Below are 20,660 nucleotides of genomic sequence, written 5' to 3'. Positions count from 1 at the left end.
GGCCTATGAGATGGGCAAACAAATGTTTGGATTGCTACTTCTCTGCCAACTTGGACCAAGGTGTAAAATTACCCACAGGCTTGGGCCGGTGTGTTTACATGACACGGACTTGGTCAGCAGATTGTGGTTTACAACCAAATGGACACAATATTTTCTGTTTACTGCCAAAGCCCATCAACCTGCTGCCACCAGGACAACCGCAGTTCTTTAGGTTTGGATGGGGTGAGAAGGTCAGAGTATCTGTGCAGAGTGCATCTTGCACATCATGACACTGATTAAGCTACAGACCCTGTGTGATTTCATCCAGTTAGGTCCTGTTTGATTTTTCTTCTGTAGGAGGATGAGTTAATTGAGGTTAAGGGTTTTGTCAAACACTCTTGAGTGAGATTTAGTTTCAGAATATCATCCATCAATATCAAATCCCATGACAGTAGAGCAACAACTCTAACAGCTGTGATATTATAAAGTGTCTCACTGCTAATTTGACAGATGTGCAATCTTGTAACTTTGAAAAAACAATAAATGTTGTAAATGTAAACCTATAAAACACTGGTGCATTGGCTGTCCTGTAGGTCATTTAAAAACTTATGAGGATTACAAATTAAATAGATGAACGATTTGGGAAAATGAAACCATGTACTAATGGGGTGCCGTTGGGTGAGTGCCACTTACTATTACCAATCAGCTCCAAAAGGGAAAAGTGATATTCTTCACCTCCCTGACTATTTTATAGTCACTGGCCAGGCATTCCCCACGACACTGTCACTTCCTTCTGACCTGCCAGAGCTCTCAGCAGCAGTGGCTCAGATTTGGGAGCTGGCAACATAAAGTGCACGGCGGTGCTTTGCCATGTGCACATAATCATCGGCCTCCACGGGCATGTACAGCCGCCAGGCCATTAAAGCTGGTCTAGCTGTAAAACCTATTAATAGAGACAAGATGAATCAGCCAAACCCACTTCTGACATTTCAAGGAAATCACCCGTTACCCTTTGATTCTCAGCCTGGCACTCCCTTTCATTTGTTGTATGCCAGGCAGCAACAACAGGTACAATGGTTGGTCTTCTCTTGGAAACTTGGCGAATGCTACTGTCATTTCAGTTCAAGGTGGGACTGCTGTACAGTGTTGTGACAATTTCACATTTCCTGTGTCTAAGCTCTTCACATTCATCCAGTTGTTCTCTCTTTGCCTGTGGTGTTTAATTTAGAGAAACACAGCATTTGGCATCTTGAGAACTGTTGTTGGCGCATGAGTCTACTTTCTGGTTTGATCCCTGGTTGCTCCGGTCTGTATGCCAAGTATCCTTGGGCAAGATACTAACCTCAAGTTGCTCTCCCATGCATCCATCAGAGTATAAATGTGTGTAAATGTCAGATAGAAGAAGCATAGAAAAAGTGCTTGTATGAATGGTGTGAATGGGTGAATGAGGCAAATTGTATAAAGCGCTTTGAGTGCTTAGGTAGAGGAGAAAAGCGCTGTATAATAACCAGTCCATTTACCATTTATATTACCCAAAGCCAATATCTCAGTTTCTTAAAAGATATTTTGATGTCACTTTGTGTGAAAAAGACAAAAGGAAGCAGGGAGATGTAGCAGAAAGTGAGCGAAATAAAATGAAGTTAGCAGAAAGCAAATTTATCACAACATGCTATTTAAAAGGGCCTGGCCCCTCGCCATCAAGTGGTGTCACATTCAATAGTGCAGAGATTCACTGATGAGGCAACTGCCCACATACTGTATACACATACGCACACTCATTTACACACACACACAGGCAAGCTGCCAGCTGTTGACTCGACAGATTGGTACCGTACTCAATGGCCCCACTTCATATCCCCAATGGCCCCTCTCAATTTATTTGAAAGTGACTAGACGAAGGCAAGCAACATGTCACGGTGATTGGACTGCAAATGAGTTATGAAAGCATGTGTTGTGTAATTTATGTTCTTTTTTTTTTGGTGTATATTTTCCCTCAGTTCCATATTTATTTCTAGGTTTTTTCTTTTAGACTTTTCGCCCTTTTAACGGGCCTTATTTTTGCTCTTCTTTCAAAGGACTATTTCACTGACCTAATCACCAACGACAGCATCAGCTTCTTCCGCATGTCCAAGAAGATGTACCCGCACCGTCCCGTGATGATGGTCGTCAGTCACGCTGCTCCTCACGGCCCAGAAGACTCGGCGCCACAGTATGCCGAATTCTTCCCGAATGCTTCGCAGCACATGTAAGCAATACTGAGGCTCACATTATCATACATGCTCAAACATATACACTAATCAGGGTTTTGACACAGGAATTGTAGCCTTAGAGAAGAATGAAAAATGAGTGTTTAGGGCCCAGATTTTGATTTCAGCCTTTGTCTCATTAACAGCTAAATTGAGTTTTTGCGATTTGGTTTGCCTAACATTATTACAGTAAGTATGCACCCCAATCCCCACGAGATGACAGGTTGCTCTGAAGCCGCTGGGGGCGACGACTTGGCAAGCGTGAAATCAAAATGATTTATCATCCAAGAGTAGCTGAGGCACATACCATAGGGAAGATCGGGAATGGTTTTTTAACGTAGCACTGTGCTCTATGCCAAACCCACACTGGCCTCCAGCAGCTCTCATTGAGTTAAGCTGCAGTACTTTGGGTTGTTTCACTGGCACCAAGCCCTACTGCCTCACTGCACGGCTCAATGTGTGGAGGCATGGTATTTTAGAGAACTAGATTTGGACTTGAAGACTCAATACTACCTTTTCTTTATGTTTCCCAGAGGTTTTAGTGTTCCTGCCTCTCACTTTCTGTCACACTTAACTTTGTCATCTATTTATACTACCCCTCTGTCTCTCTATCTGTATATCTCTGTTTCTATCACTCTGTTTACCTCTCCCTCCTTGTTTCCCAGTGTCATCTCCTTCTCTCTTTCCAGCTCGCTCTGCTTACCCCTTCCTCCCCGCCTGTGCAATTCGCAAAGGACTTCCTGACCCCATCCATATCAATCAGCAGTTTCGCCCTGGAGCTCCTAGGACCAGAGGAATGCATTGTGCGCTCTGGAACACCCTTTGTGACATTATTAATTTATTTTTAGCTTGAGTCTCCGGGTGAAGGGGGTGGAGCTGGGGCCCACGAGTGACTAAAGGGGTTGCCCCAGTTATTGTGTGTGTGTTTGTGTAGATTAAGTGGTACTAAGGAGAGCCCAGGTGGTTGGCATGGTTGGGTGTTTGTTTGACTATAAACTTTCATAACAGCTATGGAAACACTTTTTTTCCGATGTTCAAAAATTTCTTTTTATAGATGGGAATATTCTTGACACTGTTCCATTTTAAATTGGATTATGGAAAGATGACTTTGTAGTAGATGCCATCTACAGCTAGTGTGTTATGCACAGAGATGGAAAGAGACCGCGTGGCAGTTAAGGAGGAGCCGCTTCATAAATCAAAACAAGCGTCTGTGCTTTTGACAGCACCAGTAGCTGGGGATGGTTTGATGTTAATGTCATTAACATTCCTCAGGTGCTTTTACTCTCTCTCAGATGCGAAGTATGTTCCCGACCTATTTTAAACACCGTAGATTTGGTGCGGTTTGTCAATGGCATGTCTTTCCCTGCAGGGAGTGATAGATGCTATTCTGGCCATAGATTAAAAACTTGCTTTATGGAAACTCTCTCATCTTCAAGCGTGCCTCCTAACGTTTTAAGGTTAGGAGGCATTTTAGGGTGCATGGAGTGCTCCTGTAAGCCAAGGATAATGTAGACAATAAGGTAGACCTGCACTATATGCAACAGTATGCAGGTGTGACCTCTGCTACGGACTGGCGTCTTTCCACTGACATCTACATTCCTGGTTCCCTGGTGCTCAGCGCCCCCATACCTTGGTGGCCCATTGCCCAGAAACGGGTCCCTTTGTGGGTCTTATTAGACCGCCTGCTAAGTGGGTGAAGAGTTCACCCTTCTCACAAAGCAGTCCTGAGGAGACGAGGACAGAAGGCAGCTCAGTCACTGAGGGCAAAGTAGCTCCCAAAGCAAGTCTTCATTAAGTACGCAGATTTTGAGGCTTGGGCTGTTTATTCAGGGGTAGAAGCTGCTCATTTATAAAGTGGATTACTTAAAGCTGAAGGGACACAACTTCACTGCTACTGAGATTCTGTGGGTTTCTACATACATTATATATACTTAGTGTATATAATTTGTGTGCTATTTTGCTTTCAACTGCAGAAGATTTGCACAACATCAGATGTTCCGCTTCCCTTTACTGCAAGCAGGGGAACACTTTCCTTCAGCTGAACACAAACTTGACAAACGCAAGCACTTTTCTCTCTGTCTTGCCTTTGTCCAGTCTTGTAATTCCCCAATTTCAAATGAGCATGACTTCTTTGCTTTTTTAGACCAGAAGTTGTTGCAAACCCGACTTTTGGACCTATTATTTTCTTAAGCATGTGCCAACCCTCAAATGACTCGTCTTTGCCAGGAGTGTAGTGAAGCGAGGAGACTTGTGTCTGTGTGAGGAGGAGAGATCTGGTCTGAGAGAGGTGTGGAAAAACAGTCAAGGTGCTGGGTGCAAAGTATTAAGACATTTTCCCCCAGCAAACTGAGCGGCTATTGATGCTTGTCAAGCACAGTGGACAACTGTGACACCTGCTGCTGAGCAGAGGTTTGTGAAAAGTAGCAGACAGGTGTTTTTGGCATCTTAAATGTTTGGCTGTTAGGCGCTCTGATGTGGACACGTCCAAAATGTTTTTCGGACTTCTACGCGAGTTAAACGGCAACACAATGAAACCCAAATAATGCATTTTTTTAACATACCCGTCTCCTTTCTCCTTTCCTTTTGCCCTTTCAGCACCCCGAGCTACAACTATGCCCCCAATATGGACAAACATTGGATCATGCAGTACACGGGCCCCATGAAACCGATCCACATGGAGTTCACCAACTTCCTGCATCGGAAAAGGCTACAGACGCTTATGTCTGTGGATGATTCAGTGCAGAAGGTATGAGTAATTATTAATGGATATGTAGTTACTGTAAATAATTGAGTAATCTACCATGGATCATTTTACTGATGCTTTTTTTCACACAGATTTATGACATGTTGGAGGAAACAGGCGAACTGGACAACACTTACATCATTTATACAGCAGACCATGGATACCACATTGGTCAGTTCGGGTTGGTCAAGGGCAAGTCAATGCCTTATGATTTTGATATCCGTGTACCGTTTTTCATGAGAGGACCGAATGTGGAGCCTGGGGCAGTGTAAGTAACTACGCACATTTTTTCTGTTACTATAAAAACATTCAGTAAGTCTTTGCTGCACTCTTGTTGTCTTCTTTGAGTAAACTTCTGATATTTCAATCCATCAGTTTTATCACTTGAAACTTAATGTCTTTCACGCTTGTAATGTTCCAGAAACCCTCATCTGGTGCTAAACATTGACCTGGCTCCCACATTTCTCCACATTGCTGGACTGGAGATCCCTCCAGACATGGATGGAAAGCCCATCCTTAAATTGCTGGAACAGGAACGGACTGGCAACAGGTTTGTGTGGATCCATTATGCCATGCTGTAATGGATACTATGTACATGTAATTCCACAGCGTGCATATGTGCAACAACTCTTTCTATTGACTTCTATTGAGCAAATGCAAATTTCCATAGCCAAAATGATGGCTTTTGCTCCAGCTGGGCAGAGTGGGTTTGGGGCAATTTGGCAGATTTTCCTTGGCTGTGGGACTTTGGCTGGGAAACACTGAGTTTCTTCTTTATGAGGTTTCCTGTAGAATTTGTTTGCAAACTGAATCATTTTTTGTCTCCAGCAAACCCACTGTACTAACCGTGTATAAAAGGAATGCAAGGTTATTGTGCCTTGCACTATTTATAATAAATCTGCACGAAAATGTTTTTACAGAAAAACTTAGCACAATCCCTTTAATACTAAAAGAGCATTACGCCCGCAAGGTCCTGTTCTTGCTGTGATCAACTTCCATAATTCTGACTAGCTTTGTTCCCACCGTGCTGTTGCTGATAGTGAGTGCATAGGCCATATGAAGCTTATAAACTTTGTATGTTTTGTTTTCCCAGATTCAAACCAAACCGGAAACCCAAAGTCTGGAGGGACACATTCCTTGTGGAGCGAGGGTAAACCGGCTTTCTTTATTCCCTTTCCACACCACAAACACATCCGTGTCACTGTGTGTCACATAAACCTGATGAAAACATTTAAATGAACCCGAAATGTGCAGGGCTCGGTGCGTGTTCCCTTTTCGAGCAACGCATCTGCTTTTCCCGGTTATTTGTTATCTGACAGACATTTCCTGACCACATTCGGCTTGGACGGCAGTGTGTAACCAATTGAAAGTGTTGTAAGTTGTTTGGCGAAGCTAAAATTCCTGGAAAATTATGACAGTTCACGCAAGGGGCGCTGACACATGTAACCAGGTCATTTAGGGGGGGAAAAAAAGAAAAGAAAAGCTATCGAGTCTTTGTCTCCTCGGAGGGGAGGGGGGCTTGCATATATTAAGTACACAATCCTAGATCATAGTCCTAAACTTGACTTAGCTTGCATCGATGGAGACAGGAGGAAGATACATTTCAGTAACATGGGAGGACTAGACATACGCAAAATAAACAAAGGCTAGCCAAGCTCAGGATGATGTTACCTGAGGAATAGCTGGAAGCCTCACACTCAATCCACTCACAGGACATGTCACCAGCTTTCCCAGTGTGGAATGCAGGAGCCACACTGCAGAAAACACTTGACTATTTCCCCAAGGCTGTTTTCTGATTCCATCCAGTGTGTGTCCTTTCACAAACCCTGTCAGTTCTTTATTTAACCTCCTCTGCCACAAGATATATGTCGCAGAAAATGATACCTCCAAGCTGTCAGTCCACTTTTGTTCAATGAACATGCTTCGCTGTGCTAACGCCAGAGGTACACTGACAGAAACATGACAACCGAGGAGAGAAATAATCCCGTCAAGCTCGACTTTATGATATACAGTTGCCCGAGGGTTAAAAAAAAACATAGGTTGAAGAAACAAGAAAAGAAAGCCATGAGGGCACTCGTATGAAAACGACAGGCAAGAGAACAATCACTGGCTGAAGGCAGATTGTGCTGGCAGCACAGTCTAACTGTGTAAAAGGAGAAAAATTAAAATGAAAAATATTGTATATTACATTGTCACATTCTTCTTTACAGCTGCTGTTACTGCTACATCACCGCTATCATTTCTCACACGTTATCAAGAGAATAAAAGAAGCTTTTGTTAGCTTTACTGCTGCTCATGTCGGCCAGCAGCCTGCTGACTTTTAAATCTGTTTCTCAGTTAAACTCTAAACTTTTTTTAAATGACGTCCACAGGTCCACTTTTCTTTAAGTGATAAGATTAGCCTCCATTAACTTGACTCTATTGACACAAATACAGTAGTCGAAGTTTTATCTGCAGTTCCTGCACCAGTCATGTGATATGTTGTCTGATTTAATAACCTCACATGACCTTACAGTACTACATCTGAGCCTGTGAAATGCTGAATGACAGCTGGGACTGACTGTGTTGTTTAAAACTCCATCTACGTAATGCAGCAATCAGGGAGGGTCTTTAACAACTGTTTGCTCTTTAATCACTCTTGGCTGAAGGCAAGATACGTCAGCCAAGCTAGCGTGTGAACATTGGCTGGTTCCAGCCAAAGAAGACGGCAACAAAAAATTAAACACTGCAGTGGCCCTCCTGTGTAAGGGGACAGGCTGTTCTGTGCCTCACTGGCATCTTCATTCTGTCTGTGACTGCTGTGGCTAGTCGAGGTATAATGGAAGAGGAAGGACAGTGGTGTTGGCATGGCCGTAGCAGAGACTTAGCCAGTGTTTGTGGTGGTGGTTGTAAAGGAAAAGGGGACAGGGCAGTTGAATTTGACGCCATTTGACGTCACTCACCATTTGATATGGTTTTGCTTTCCTTGTTTTGTCGTGTAGGAAGATCCTGAGAAAAAAGGACGACTCAGCGAGTACTCAACACAGCAACAGTCTCCCCAAGTACAAGAAGGTCAGAGAGACTTGCCAGCAGGCTGAATTCCAGACACCGTGTGAACAGCCCGGACAGGTAAAGGAGAAACACCCATTTGCACACAAGCGCATTTCTTTTTTCTGCAACCTTTTGACCACATGAGTGCCCTGATATATCCACTAAAGAAAGCCGATGCAATTATTTTGAAGTGACCTCTTAGCTGCCTTTTGAACTGTTCTACAAAGCCACAACTGGTTTATAATTGGACCGCTTTACACCGTTTTGTGGTGCGCTAATTGGTACATCCCTTTGATCTATGCCCATGAATTTTCTGGCAGAGCAACAGCCAAATAGTAGAGGTTGTGGCCCCGGAACAGACAGGCCAGAATAAGACAAATTATTACAAATGTCCTGTAGTATTCAATCACAGAGATTTATAAGGGTTTGGCTAATGCAGTCCAGATCCATCATAACGAACACCTCACAGTGTGTATAACAATGAGTTATTAACAGGAGCAATAGGCATCAGAGGTGTATACTGCATCATATAATGCAAGTGAAAGCTCATCATATGTGCTCATAAGTACATCTAGTGTGTTGAAGTGATTGCAAGCAGAGATGGGCAGTAATACGTTACAAGTAACGTATTTTATCTTTTAACGAGTAAAGTAAGGGATTACTATTGCAAAAAAGGTAATTAGATTACTGTTACTTTCCCGTAAGCACGCTGCGTTACTGCGTTACTAAAACCGTGATTTTTTTTTTTTTGCGAGAGTGTCGTGACGTTCGTGGCAACAGCTGTGTGCAGATCAACAACGGATAATATATCGAGTGCAGGAGAGAGTGTGAGCGTGCAGCGTTTAAAGCGTGGAAGTACTGACCTTACTTTAAGTTTGATTCCGTAAAAAGTGACAAAAACATTAGCGTCCGCTGTTCACTGCGTGGGAAGAAAACTTTTTTTTACAGTGAAAAAACCCCTAAACTTCCGTGCAAGCACCCAGTGCGCTACCAGGGAAATTCACAGACAAACTCGCGGATTCTTCCACTGACCGCTGCGGCACACCTGCACCAGGGAAAACATCCGCCTACTATACAGGTGAAAATAGAGCAACAGGACCGCTGAGTCTTTGATTTTATTTATTTTCTGCTGTGTTTCACTTGCACTTATTTGAAAGACTGAGTGTAAACACAAAAAAATATTTTATTTTATGTGCTGGAATGTGCAGAAAATAGGTTTAAATGTTAAACAAATTTCTTCCAGTCAGAGAATGATGCATATAATTTAATGTTTGCTTGATGCATAAAGTTAAAAGATTAAAACAAGTTTTAAAAAGAGACTTTTCCATTTGATTACATTTTCTATGATGGATTACGCAGAAAAAGTAGAATTGGGCTGAAAGATCTATCGCTTTATCACCTATTCAGGTAGTAAATCATGTTTTTAAAAGGTAACTAAGTAACTAAGTAATTAATTACTTTTGAAAATAAGTAATCAGTAAAATAAAGGATTACTTTTGGGGGGAAGTAATTAGTTACTGATTACTTTTTTCAAGTAACTTGACCAACACTGATTGCAAGTAGCTTCTTATTAATGGTTTAACTATACCTTCATATAAGCAACCTGGAGGCCAGTAAAGTGTTTCTTGCTCAAAGCAAACAAATGCTTTTTCTCTCCTTTTCATCTATGCTAACAAATTTGATTACAGTTATCTTATTTTGTTAATATGCACAGTGGAAAATCTCAACATGGATCGGTCTCAGGATGAAATCCTGAAATTCTATATTATATTATTCTGCTTTTCTGCTGCTGCAGTGATACTCTTATACCTTTAAAGCACTCGCAGTAGGGCGAGGGAGAAGGAGAAAGAAATATGGAGATTGTTCTCGTCCTCCAGTGACAATACATCTCTCTCTCTCGCTCTCACGTCTTGTCTGATGCTGATATAACAGCCCTGTTTGGTCTGTAAGCTCTTCCAAAAGGAACCCGATCTGACTTATAGCCCTTTGTTTGGACCCTCGTTCCCACACTCAGCCCTCATCATCTATACCAAACTTTACTGATGTGTCTCTTTCGTTTACTCGAGACCCAACAAGCGGCACTACTCACAGCAATTAGCTTCAAAACTTTCTTTTCCCAGCGTGAATTCATGTTGGGAAATGGCGCGGGGGATGTCTGCGATTGTATGGACATGTATTTACACAATTACCCTAGTGACGCACATAGTATGGACATACCCAATGTGAAAACGATATGGCTCTCCGCTTTGTTTTCCAGAAACCAGACAGACCCAATTCGCCTCATGTTTTAGTTTTGGTTGATCTTTCTCGCTGCTTTTTGATGCCGTTCTTTCCCACAGGCTCTGATATGTCTGTTAGAAGCATGTGCTCATTTTCTTGTTTAGTTGTGAAATCTCAAATTGTGCTGTCATATCATTAACATCTAAGGCACTAATTAGCCATACCCAAAAAGAAATAAAATAAGATGTGTTCATTGCTGTTGCAAGGAAACTTTGGTTTATTTTTTTTTTTGCAAGCCTATTGTGCTACCAAAAGTAATTCTTTCTGCAGAAATGGCACTGCGTTGAGGAGATCACAGGGAAGTGGAGGATACAGAAGTGTAAAGGTGGTTCCAAAGAAGGCTCCAGGAAGAGAGCCCGCAGCCTAAAGCCCCGTGACAGTTACGACAAAAGGGAGAGGGCCTGCGACTGTGGAGACGCACAGTATAAACGATCCAAGACCGAACGCCGCTCCCACCGACAGTTTCCTTCCTCAACAAGCCGCCGTGAGTATACCCAAACCTGCTCTTTCTTCTTGTAATATAGAGGGACAGTGATTTAATTGAAACCATGGCAAAATGCATATACATGTGTGTCAGATTATTTCACTTCAAAAACAAGAGCTTTTGTTTTCTTAAAAAGTCCCATTAATGTCTGTCTCTCAGTACTAGAAAGAGAAATCTTTAAAGCCTCAAGTTTTTATTCCCGGCAATGGATTTTTTATGCTCTAGCGAGACCCATGCATGGAAAAAGCAAACATTGTTCAACAGGTCCTGGAATGTATGCTCTGGACGTGCCTTTGTGCATGCGTGGGCTGTTGGGGCTTTGTTATCAAATGGTCTGATGCCCTCTGATGTGCCTTGGAAATAGTACAACAATGGTATGAACATGTAATAAGCCTTAAAGATCCAGATAGGATATCCTACCAAAAATCAGTTGGTGTATTAGAATGCTGGCTTTTACTTCATTGCGATGTTGAAATGAGGTGGAAATGAGAGTAAAAAGAAATACATAGCATCCTTTTTTCTTTATAATAGGTTATCGCCCACGCTTCGTCCACACTCGACCTGCCAGGTCTCTGTCTGTGGAGTTTGAAGGTCAAATATATGATATTGACCTTCAGGCAGATGATCAGTCAGCTGTCCGTCCTCGTGTCATCTCCAAGCGTCACTACAACCCAGAGGAACCAGAATATGAGTTGGGGTCTGACGACGGTTCAGAGGAAATGCTGGCAGATGATACAAATGCAGTCGGATACCTGAACTCTGTGAAAGTTACCCACAAGTAAGCAATCAAATTTCCCCTCTCACTTACATTTCTCTGCGTCAATAAAGTAGAATACAGCAGGGGGTGTTTTTGCATCTTTTTTAGGTGTTACATCCTCGTGAACGACAGCGTCCACTGCGAGAGAGAAATCTACCAGTCCCCCAGAGCGTGGAAGGATCATAAGAGCTATGTGGACCAGGAGGTGAGTGTATGAGGTTCAATATGAGGCTCTTGGACAGTTTTCTGGATATTTGTTTTTATCAAAGGTCATTGGTTGTATTGCTTATGTATTTCTAGATTGAAGCACTTCAAGAAAAAATGAAAAAACTGCGAGAAGTAAGAGGTCATCTGAAGAGGACACGGCCAGATGATTGTGACTGTGGAAAGAAGAGGTCAGTCACTTATAATTTCACTTTAAAAAATGCATTTATATCTCCAGTATTGTTGGAAAAGTTGATTTTAAAGCTTGTTTTAGGCCTTATTCCAAACCCTGCTGGATTACATGGATTAAAAAATAAACAACAACAAAAAACAAAACAAAAAAACAACTTTTCTTCCACGGTCCCTTTTCTGTTCATAAAAAACAGCTATTATAGCAAAGGACACAGAAACAAGGCAGAGAGATTGAAGAGCAGGAATGATCAACTCCATCCGTTTAAGTGAGTTTCTCTTCCCCTTTTAATTCTGAGTTTGCCCTGTTTAGTTTCAGCATTTTATCTTTCAGTTAACACTGACCATGAAATCTGCAACTGATTGAAAATGTGCAAATGGTGTGTGCTGTAATGCTCTTTAACCGTACATCTGCATGGTGGTCCCTGCACGAATCCATCACTAAAGCTCATCTTCATTTTCGGTTGCTTTGTAGATCACAGTTGAAACACTCCATCATGTACGTTTACTTTGGTGTGTTAATGATGTATGCGATCCTAAAATACACACAGGTTTCTAAAGAAGGCATGCCATCTATAAATGGTCCCTCAATAGACTTTAAATGACAAAGCAGATGTTGTCATTGTGTGTCTGGAAGTGATTGAGTTGCATGGAAAGACAGAATGATCCAGCAGAGAGGGAAATCAGTTAGTCCCTCAAACACAGTGATCGGCTTGCACCAGGAAACACTGGGAACCGATTATGCTTATGTAAAGCAGCTGTTTCTCGCAGTGCCTGCCGTGTGTTCGGGCTGGAGGAAGAGGGGACAGTGGCTAGAATGTCATTCCAGAGAAAATTGGAAATACTGTAGTAAGGCCTCAAACATGAAAGTAAACAGGCTGTCATAGCCTGGCATCAGTGAGGCCTTCTGGAAGTCCCCTTTGTATCCCCCCAATTACTGCGGTTACTTGCACCAGGGAGGGTAAGGGCTGATGTCATGTTTGCATCACGCCTTTGTAATCCTCTCTCACGTTTCTGTCTGACAGAGAGGCTGCGCGGGACATAGACGGGAAGGCCCAGTTGTACAACGAGATCCGCAGGAGAAAGAAGGAAAGGAAGGAGAAGAAGCGCCAGAGGAATGGCGACGACTGCAGCCTTCCAGGCCTCACTTGCTTCACGCATAACAATGACCACTGGCAGACGGCTCCCTTCTGGACACGTGCGTTTATTAGCTTCAGTCTCCAAACATCAGCGAGATAATGATTGTTTGATCAGCGTTTAACATGATGTAGATCTGGTTGTCAAACATTCGTAAAATTTCCATTCATTTAATGAGTTTCACGTTTTCGCCTGAAATAATGGTCAGGATTAGGACTGACGGCAGCAGCTGTGTCATTTATTTCGTAGTGGGGGCATTCTGTGCGTGCACCAGCTCCAACAACAACACGTACTGGTGCCTGCGAACAATCAACGAGACTCACAACACGCTCTTCTGCGAATTCTCCACCGGCTTCCTGGAGTACTTTGACCTCAACAGTGACCCCTACCAGGTGGGTGAACATCTGTCTACAATCAGTCAGCTGTGCTCTCTCTCACTGCGTTTGTCTGCTTTGTCACTCTTAAACAATTTTCATTGGCTCCTGCGTTATAAAACTCATCTGTTAAAGAACAGGTGCTGTTAGTAATTTTGCAGGTATTTACATGGGAATATAACAAGAAGATATAACATCATGACAATAAAACAAGTGTCTGTGTGTGTGTGTGTGTGTGTGTGTGTGTGTGTGTGTGTGTGTGTGTGTGTGTGTGTGTGTGTGTGTGTCTGTGTGTGTGTTGTGTTGGCAGCTTACCAACGCAGTATATGCAGTGGATCGAGAGGTGCTGAACACACTCCATGCCCAGCTCATGGAGATGAGGAGTTGTCAAGGATACAAACAGTGTAACCCTCGCCCTAAAGGCTTGGATACAGGTAAAAAAAAAAAAAAAAAAAGAGTAATTAAAATAAAAGAATCTCCTTTCAGTCTGTTTGTTCCCCGTTTGAGTGAAGAACTGGGTTTAGTGGTGGTTGTGATGCCAATAAAGACAGAAACAGATTCTACACACAGAAGAAACAGACTGACTGAAGCGTGTAACAAGTGGTATCGTTAATATAACTCACAATCCGAGGGACGATGTGATAATATTTGTGTTCCAGTCTTCTGTGGTTTGAATCTGTCTCAGTCTTGTGTGTGTTTGTACATATCTGCATGGTGCATGTGTTTGGGGACGATCCACTCAGTTTGCTCAAATTTCAGGTGGAGGTCAAGTAATCATCACTGAGATATGCATTCCCTTTGTTTCCTGTGTTTTCTTCTCACATACCCACACACCTACACGTGCACTGTGACTTGTCTTTCAGCTCAGGATCTCCCACTCTACTGGAATATATTCTGAATTTATCAAAAAAAAAAGAAAAATACAGGGCCAGGTTACAGTTGTGCATCGTGGCCAATCTTCCCCTTTGTGAGTCACCGAGTGTTAGGGATATTATTTGGAGGACTCTGTCATCACAGCAATTGAGGCTGTCGTTTTATTCGAGCCTGTCACGCATCGGTGCTATAGGCAGCCACAGTATATTTATTTATTTATTTTTATCACCGCCAATTGGTCCAAGGATCATTAAAAGAAGACATCCCAGTGATGGAGGCGGTTAATAAGTAATGTCAGTATGACCTAAGCCTGTAAAGTCTGAGCTATACAGCGTTTGTGTGTGGCATGAACTGGCTGCGTTGTTTATGTCCCGAGGATAAAACTTTCATGTCTGTAATTACCAGCTGGAGAGTGGAGCACTGGAGCGGCCAAAGCTGCTCTGAGAAACCTGATTGTGTTTCAGCGCTGGCATGCTGGTCTTGTCAAATCCGTGCCAGCACATGTCACAAAACAGCCGAAAATCTCTTACTTGCACTGGCTGCCCTTTCTCAGTTACGGTGCCAGCTCTGTGAACCAATGAAATTACTGTTGTGGTTCAATCAAGTGATGTTTTAGTTGGAAAATTAGATTATTAAAATTTTAACTGTGGGGTGAAATGGGTCCAGCAGAATCTATTTGTGATGTGTGACTTAACCCTCAGCAATCACCTGACTGGATAACCTCGTATCCTTTTTGCTTTTGAAGGGGATAACCTGTAAAGTGAGCGCCTGATCAGACCACTTAACTCTGAATCTCCTCATCTCTAAACCCAGCCCAGTCATAAGACCTTTCAGACTTTTTCCTCCATTGTCTCCTCATTCCTCCTCCTCCTCCTAATCATCCAATGATTGCGTTTCTCCATAGCATATAGGAGCGGTGCATGAAGACGTCTTCAGTGTGAATGATCTGTTTGTTTCCCTCCCACACCTCCTTGAATCAAAACATTAACAATCGACTGCTTTTATTTTTATCAGGAGGTAAAGATGGAGGAAGCTTTGAGCCACACAGGTATTCTCCAAGTTTTTGTTTCTCTTCAGTGGCTTTTTTTTTTTTTTCCTCCCTTTAACACCTGCATGGGCCCAACTGCCTCATTCCCATTAATCCGTCATACACGGAGTGCTGACGCTTCATCTGTGGCTGCATGCTGGGAATGCGCTAACAAAGCATAACAGATATTTTGTTTGTTTGTTTCATCCTGCGCACACAGTCTGTCTTTATATTTGCTCGCTGTGGATTGTCGATTTGCAGCAGCTAAGATGCTCTCTGCCACATGTTTTCACAGCAATGCTCAAGATGAAACATTTCTATCAGTTTCTTATGTTAAAATATTGATCATTTTAGTATCTTTTTATAGGATAGCATGGCTGTTTAAATAGAATAATCCCAAGTCTTAATAATGGATATTTCTTTACTTGAGGCCAAGCATCAAGTGCATGTAAATGACAATGCATGATACCGCATCATCCCCATAATGCATCACTACCTGACATTAAAGGAATAGTTTGACATTTTTGGGAGATAAGCTTATATACAGCCCTGAATGGTGTGTACCTGCCAGGCATGAAGAATAGAAAGAGACTTCCAGGAATCTCCTCTCATCAACTCAATATATGTCTCGTTTGTTTGATCCTCACAAAAGCAAAGGGTAAAAACAGACAGAGGAGTATCCATCTCCTCATCTTACTTAGGCAAAAAATAAAGTTGCCCAAAACTTGAAACTATTCCTTTAACACTCGACATTTCATGCCATGCCAGCCACAGTCATTCCATTTTGTCCCGGTGTAACGCGACATTCAGGATAGCTCTTCATATCTACTCATGGCCATTAGCTAGCAGTAGAATGGACACTTGAGTTGCCGTGACCTCTCTGTCCAGGCACTGACCTCTGCACTTTTGACCTGTGTTTCTGGCACCTGCTTACCAGGCGGCAGCAGCATCGAAAATGGTCAAAGAGGAGAACAAGCCTCTCCTTCCTGTGAGTCCCTAAAAACCCGATGTCAGACAATCTCCATTTTCCTAGCTGCAAATAGTCCTGAAGAGAGCCGATTCCACGAGGACGGTCAACCAAAAGCGGCTCTGACGCTTCTTTTCTTGCACTTATCAAACTGAGACAAACTCTTGATTTTGGCTTTTGCTGCTACTTTTGTTTCTTCGTAGCATTTTGAATTCCTTTCTCATTTTTCCTGGGAATTACCGAGCACTTTCTCTTACTTTGCTTCATGAGTTTCATCTTTTGTTTGTTGACCATCTTTTTGTTTCCTCTGCCATTACATTCTTTTATTCCAGGTTGCCTGACTTTGCATTTCAGTTGAGCCCAGGCCCTTCATTAACTATATCATTACATATTACTTGTTAGTATATTATAATGGATCATTGAATATTTTTGTTTTTCCTCAGACTTTTTTTTATTTATTCTGAATTAGCAAAAAGCCAGCATGTGTTTGCACTACTCATGGCTTGAGCTCAGGGTGAATACTGTGTTTTTCTAATGCTACTTCTGAAGCGTGTGTGTGTTGCTTGAGGCCTCAGACTCCTATACGTTGGCTGCTTTGGTGAGAGTTGGGAGCTGAGCGTGACTGCATGCCGACTGAGTGAACCTGAAAAGAGCTCCCCGTATTTTTCTGCTCCTCACAGTCTCTCTCTTTCTTTGACAGCACACAGCCAATATGGGAAGGACAACAAGGTTAAGCTACCCAACTTGACAGATGAGGAGGTGAACTGGCAGGGACTGGAGGATTTGTATAGCATAAACGAAAGCCTGTATGAATGTAGGCCTGACTACAGCCCCAGCCCAGAGAATTGGGACAACTTCCAGAAGGATGTAGATAAAATGTTTGCACTGCGACACGTTTTTAACAACCAAACCCATAAGCTTGACGACTCCACCCTGCCAGAGCTGGGCTCCGGGGCCGGGGGTGGAGGGCTTGAAGTGGGCAGTGGAGAAGAGCTGGCTTCTGCCAGTGACGTCTGGCCGGGCTTAGTCACAGAGACTCGCCTCACCACCCCCATCCCCAGCAAAATACCATCGGCACGACCCACACCCAGGCCCACATTGGAACAGAAACTGGAGCCTGCTGTCAACGACCTTCCCGAGAGGCTTGTAAGCGGACCTGAGACGTCCGTTATGTCAAAATCAGCAGTGATATCATCACCAGGTCTGAGTAGAGGCAGGGATGTCCTCCACAGCGATACGTGGGCGCAGCTGCTTGAGGAGATTGAAGGCGAAACGTTTAGCGGGAATGGGCTGACAGAACTCGAAACGCGACACGATGATCTCTTGCGTACTCACAACAGCCTGCGAGCCCAGCTAGAACTCGGCCCCGGTCACCGAAAGACCATCAGCCCGCAGGGTCTTAGTCATAACCTGGACCCTGAAGAGGAGGATGATATTTTCCACGCCCAAGGCTTTCTCCCTTTTGTCTCGCAGACTCTGAGGCCTAAGGTCCAAGCTGGCACCACAGGGAGCCCTCCCACCACCACCATCCCCACCACACAGACTAGCACACAGAGTGTCAGGGTGGTGCTGCCTCAGTCAGCTCTGCCCATCACCTTGGACTACGAGGCCAGCGGCTCTCTGCCTCAACCCTCCAGTCAGACCCTCTGAGGCAGACTCACGCTCTGGCCAGCCAGCCAATAAACTTCCGGTCACCATAAAGACACGGTGACTAAGGAGTGCTAGCCAAGAGCGAAGCAAAAAGAATAATGCCACCTCAGTCAGTCAGAGTTGTATAATGAGTATTAAAGTTATTGTTTATTTTTTTACTGTTGCCTACAATTATTAGTAAACAGTGTTATGTTTCTTTTTCCTCAAAAAAAAAAAAAAAAAAAAAAAATATATATATATATATATATATTTTTTTTTTTTTAGAAAAAAAGCCTTAATGCAGCTAAACTTAAGTGTTGGAATTAAAAATGCTGAATTCCACATGGATAACAACACCATTGATGTTTTTAATATGTTTTTATGAAAAACGGTGTGAGTGGTTAAACCATCTCTAAATGGGTGATTAGCATCGAGTTAGTTACGCTCCATTCATCAGTTTATCCTAGTCCTGCCCAGTCGCAACAAACTCTCATCACAATCCACAAGCACTTTTAAACAGCCCTCCCCACCCAAAAAAATAACGACCCTGGTCCTCCACTGCCTGTCTGCTGTGAACTCAGATTTTATGAAATAATTTAAAAAAGGTTACAGAATCAACATAACTTTGTTTTGCTTTCAGACAATCACGGCACAGTTTAACAGTCAGCTACGAGGCGCGTGAAACACGACACCTGCTCACGTTTGTTTTGGGGTTTGTTTGTTTTTTTAAATAAAGATTTTCTTCACTGATCACAAGAAAAGCGCTCGCGTGGTAGAACGTCTTCCTCGTGTGGTTCTGTAACTTTGTAAAGAAACGTCACCGTACGACAGAGAATGGTGCTGCACATGGCCAGTTCATTTCAAGGTGGTTACATTATGACACACTGTTACAGGTTTGTCCATGTCAGTAAAAGCCTAAAAGGTTCTCCAAGGGCAACGTTTCACATCTATCTTGGAAACTGGTTTCACGAAGCTCCTTTTTCTTTGCAGCATTAGCTGTGTGTGTAGAAATTATGGAACAACTCTGGTTTCGGGAAAGCCACGACGCTGTTAAGAAATAAAACCTTTCACCCTCAAGTCTCCGTGTGTAATGATTCAAGCAAGTTCATTTTCTTTATTTATTGATTTTTTTTATTTTATTTGAATGACAAATATCAAGTATTCAAGGCATTTGTAAATCAAGTGTTCACAAACAGTAATTAGACTTTTGCTCCTGAGGAACACAAAGCAATAAAAGCTCAACTTGGAGAGTACAGGAAACTCACTTTCAGTGTAAATACTGAAGAAAAGAAAAAAGAAAGAAAGCAAATCTTGCAGTCAACACAAAGTCATCTGTGCCAGTAGCAATCCAGACATTTGAACAGCAGGACACTGAAATCCAAGTGTGTGTACAGTACAGCAAAGTCAGAAATCGCCGCCTTGGTGCGGCATTGCCGGATGATTCTCTAGCCTTCCCTGCAAGGAGAGCAGTTTGCTTCACCTCAAAGAGATGTTTTCATGCTTTAATAAAAATAAAAATCGAATTTTAAGAACACAGAAGGCCTTGGGCTAAGTAATATTTTGGAAATGTTACTGTTCTGCCTTGCAGTGAACATATTCCTAAGGTATTTTTGCACAGGTTTTAAGGATCAGAACAGAGTTTCATGAGCAGCAATCACAGTAAGTGAGCAGATGATTCGTAATCCTACGTTGCTAGTCCTCTTTAGAGTGCGTGATGAATACGACCCAGGGGAGGAAGAGCAGAGAATCATAATATAGGAGGACATTCTGGGAAGCATAGTTTCAACATTTTAATTTATTATGTTCAGTTGATGGATAACAGTTCAATAATCCCAACCTTTCCCCTTTGTGATGTAAAATGAACCTTCCCGTGTGAATAATACTGTTCAACCACTTTTTTTTTCATTTTTCTAGCTTTAAGAATTTTTTTTTTTTACCTTTTTAACTACAACATCATGGATTAGTTTATAAATATGCTTCTAACTACACGTGAGCTCTATAATATGATTCATTTGCTTTAATATTTACACAATGATGACTTATGAATATTTCATTTGAAGTCACGGTAACACTAAAAATTAATCTTTGATCTACCTATGATAATCTTTAAGTGGCAGGGCTGTTAACTCATACCAATCAGAATATAAAATACTGTTACTTTTATTAGACTTATGTATCCCCTTGCACGTGGAGAAAAAAATACTTCTAAAAATGTGGTTTAAAAAAAAAAAAAAGTCTCACATTTGAGTTTTTCAATGCACTTTTATATATTTCTAACATCAGAACACAACAAGGCTTCAATGCTCCTGATTAGAGGAAGTTAAGTTATAATTTACTTAAACAACACAAGCCCAGTGTTACGGGAAACTCAGCAGACTTTGCCAGAAAAAATTTAAACATCTGACTTAAATAAATAAATATCCAAGACAGCAGGTCATCTGTTCTCTCGATTATAACCTTTGGGGGTCTGAAGCAATTAATCCAGAGCAGTGATTAACTTAGAAACCCATAATTTCATAGTACAGTAGGTCTGACAAACAGCAACATTCACTGGCCTTCACGCGCCATCATTCTGTGTCCACTAGATGGCCCCAAACGCCCAATAAGTGACATAAGGGGTCAAGCTTGCTGCACTGCTACTTTTATATTCTAAAATACTACTATGTACATCTGATGATCAGTAGTATGGAGACGCCTTTACAATACAAAGCCAAAATTACACGTGTTCATCTGCAGGTTCA

General features: G+C 42.4%; 1 protein-coding gene across 6 annotated transcripts in view; it reads left to right on the top strand.

Annotated features, from left to right (window-relative positions):
• sulf1 (sulfatase 1) overlaps nt 1-18,098 on the top strand; it is a 79,804-nt gene extending 61,706 nt beyond the window's left edge. For 2 of the 6 annotated variants that reach the window (XM_026179494.2, XM_080305987.1), the window contains exons 5-19: nt 2,055-2,224; nt 4,821-4,971; nt 5,061-5,236; nt 5,390-5,518; nt 6,062-6,118; nt 7,950-8,076; nt 10,549-10,762; nt 11,294-11,540; nt 11,628-11,724; nt 11,820-11,914; nt 12,110-12,181; nt 12,938-13,110; nt 13,299-13,441; nt 13,734-13,857; nt 16,991-18,098. In XM_026179494.2, coding sequence (XP_026035279.1) covers nt 2,055-2,224; nt 4,821-4,971; nt 5,061-5,236; nt 5,390-5,518; nt 6,062-6,118; nt 7,950-8,076; nt 10,549-10,762; nt 11,294-11,540; nt 11,628-11,724; nt 11,820-11,914; nt 12,110-12,181; nt 12,938-13,110; nt 13,299-13,441; nt 13,734-13,857; nt 16,991-17,940 — 2,925 coding nt within the window. In that variant the 3' untranslated portion in view covers nt 17,941-18,098. Of the gene's footprint in view, nt 1-2,054; nt 2,225-4,820; nt 4,972-5,060; nt 5,237-5,389; nt 5,519-6,061; nt 6,119-7,949; nt 8,077-10,548; nt 10,763-11,293; nt 11,541-11,627; nt 11,725-11,819; nt 11,915-12,109; nt 12,182-12,937; nt 13,111-13,298; nt 13,442-13,733; nt 13,858-15,310; nt 15,345-16,260; nt 16,312-16,990 lie in introns of all 6 variants that reach the window. The other 4 variants (XM_080305989.1, XM_080305990.1, XM_080305991.1 and 1 more) reach the window with 4 other exon arrangements.
• The last annotated feature ends 2,562 nt before the right edge of the window (nt 18,099-20,660 follow it).

Source organism: Astatotilapia calliptera, chromosome 9, assembly GCF_964374335.1.
Source record: "Astatotilapia calliptera chromosome 9, fAstCal68.1, whole genome shotgun sequence".
In the NCBI taxonomy this organism is placed as follows: Eukaryota; Metazoa; Chordata; class Actinopteri; order Cichliformes; family Cichlidae; genus Astatotilapia; species Astatotilapia calliptera.
This window is presented reverse-complemented; position numbering and strand designations above follow the sequence as displayed.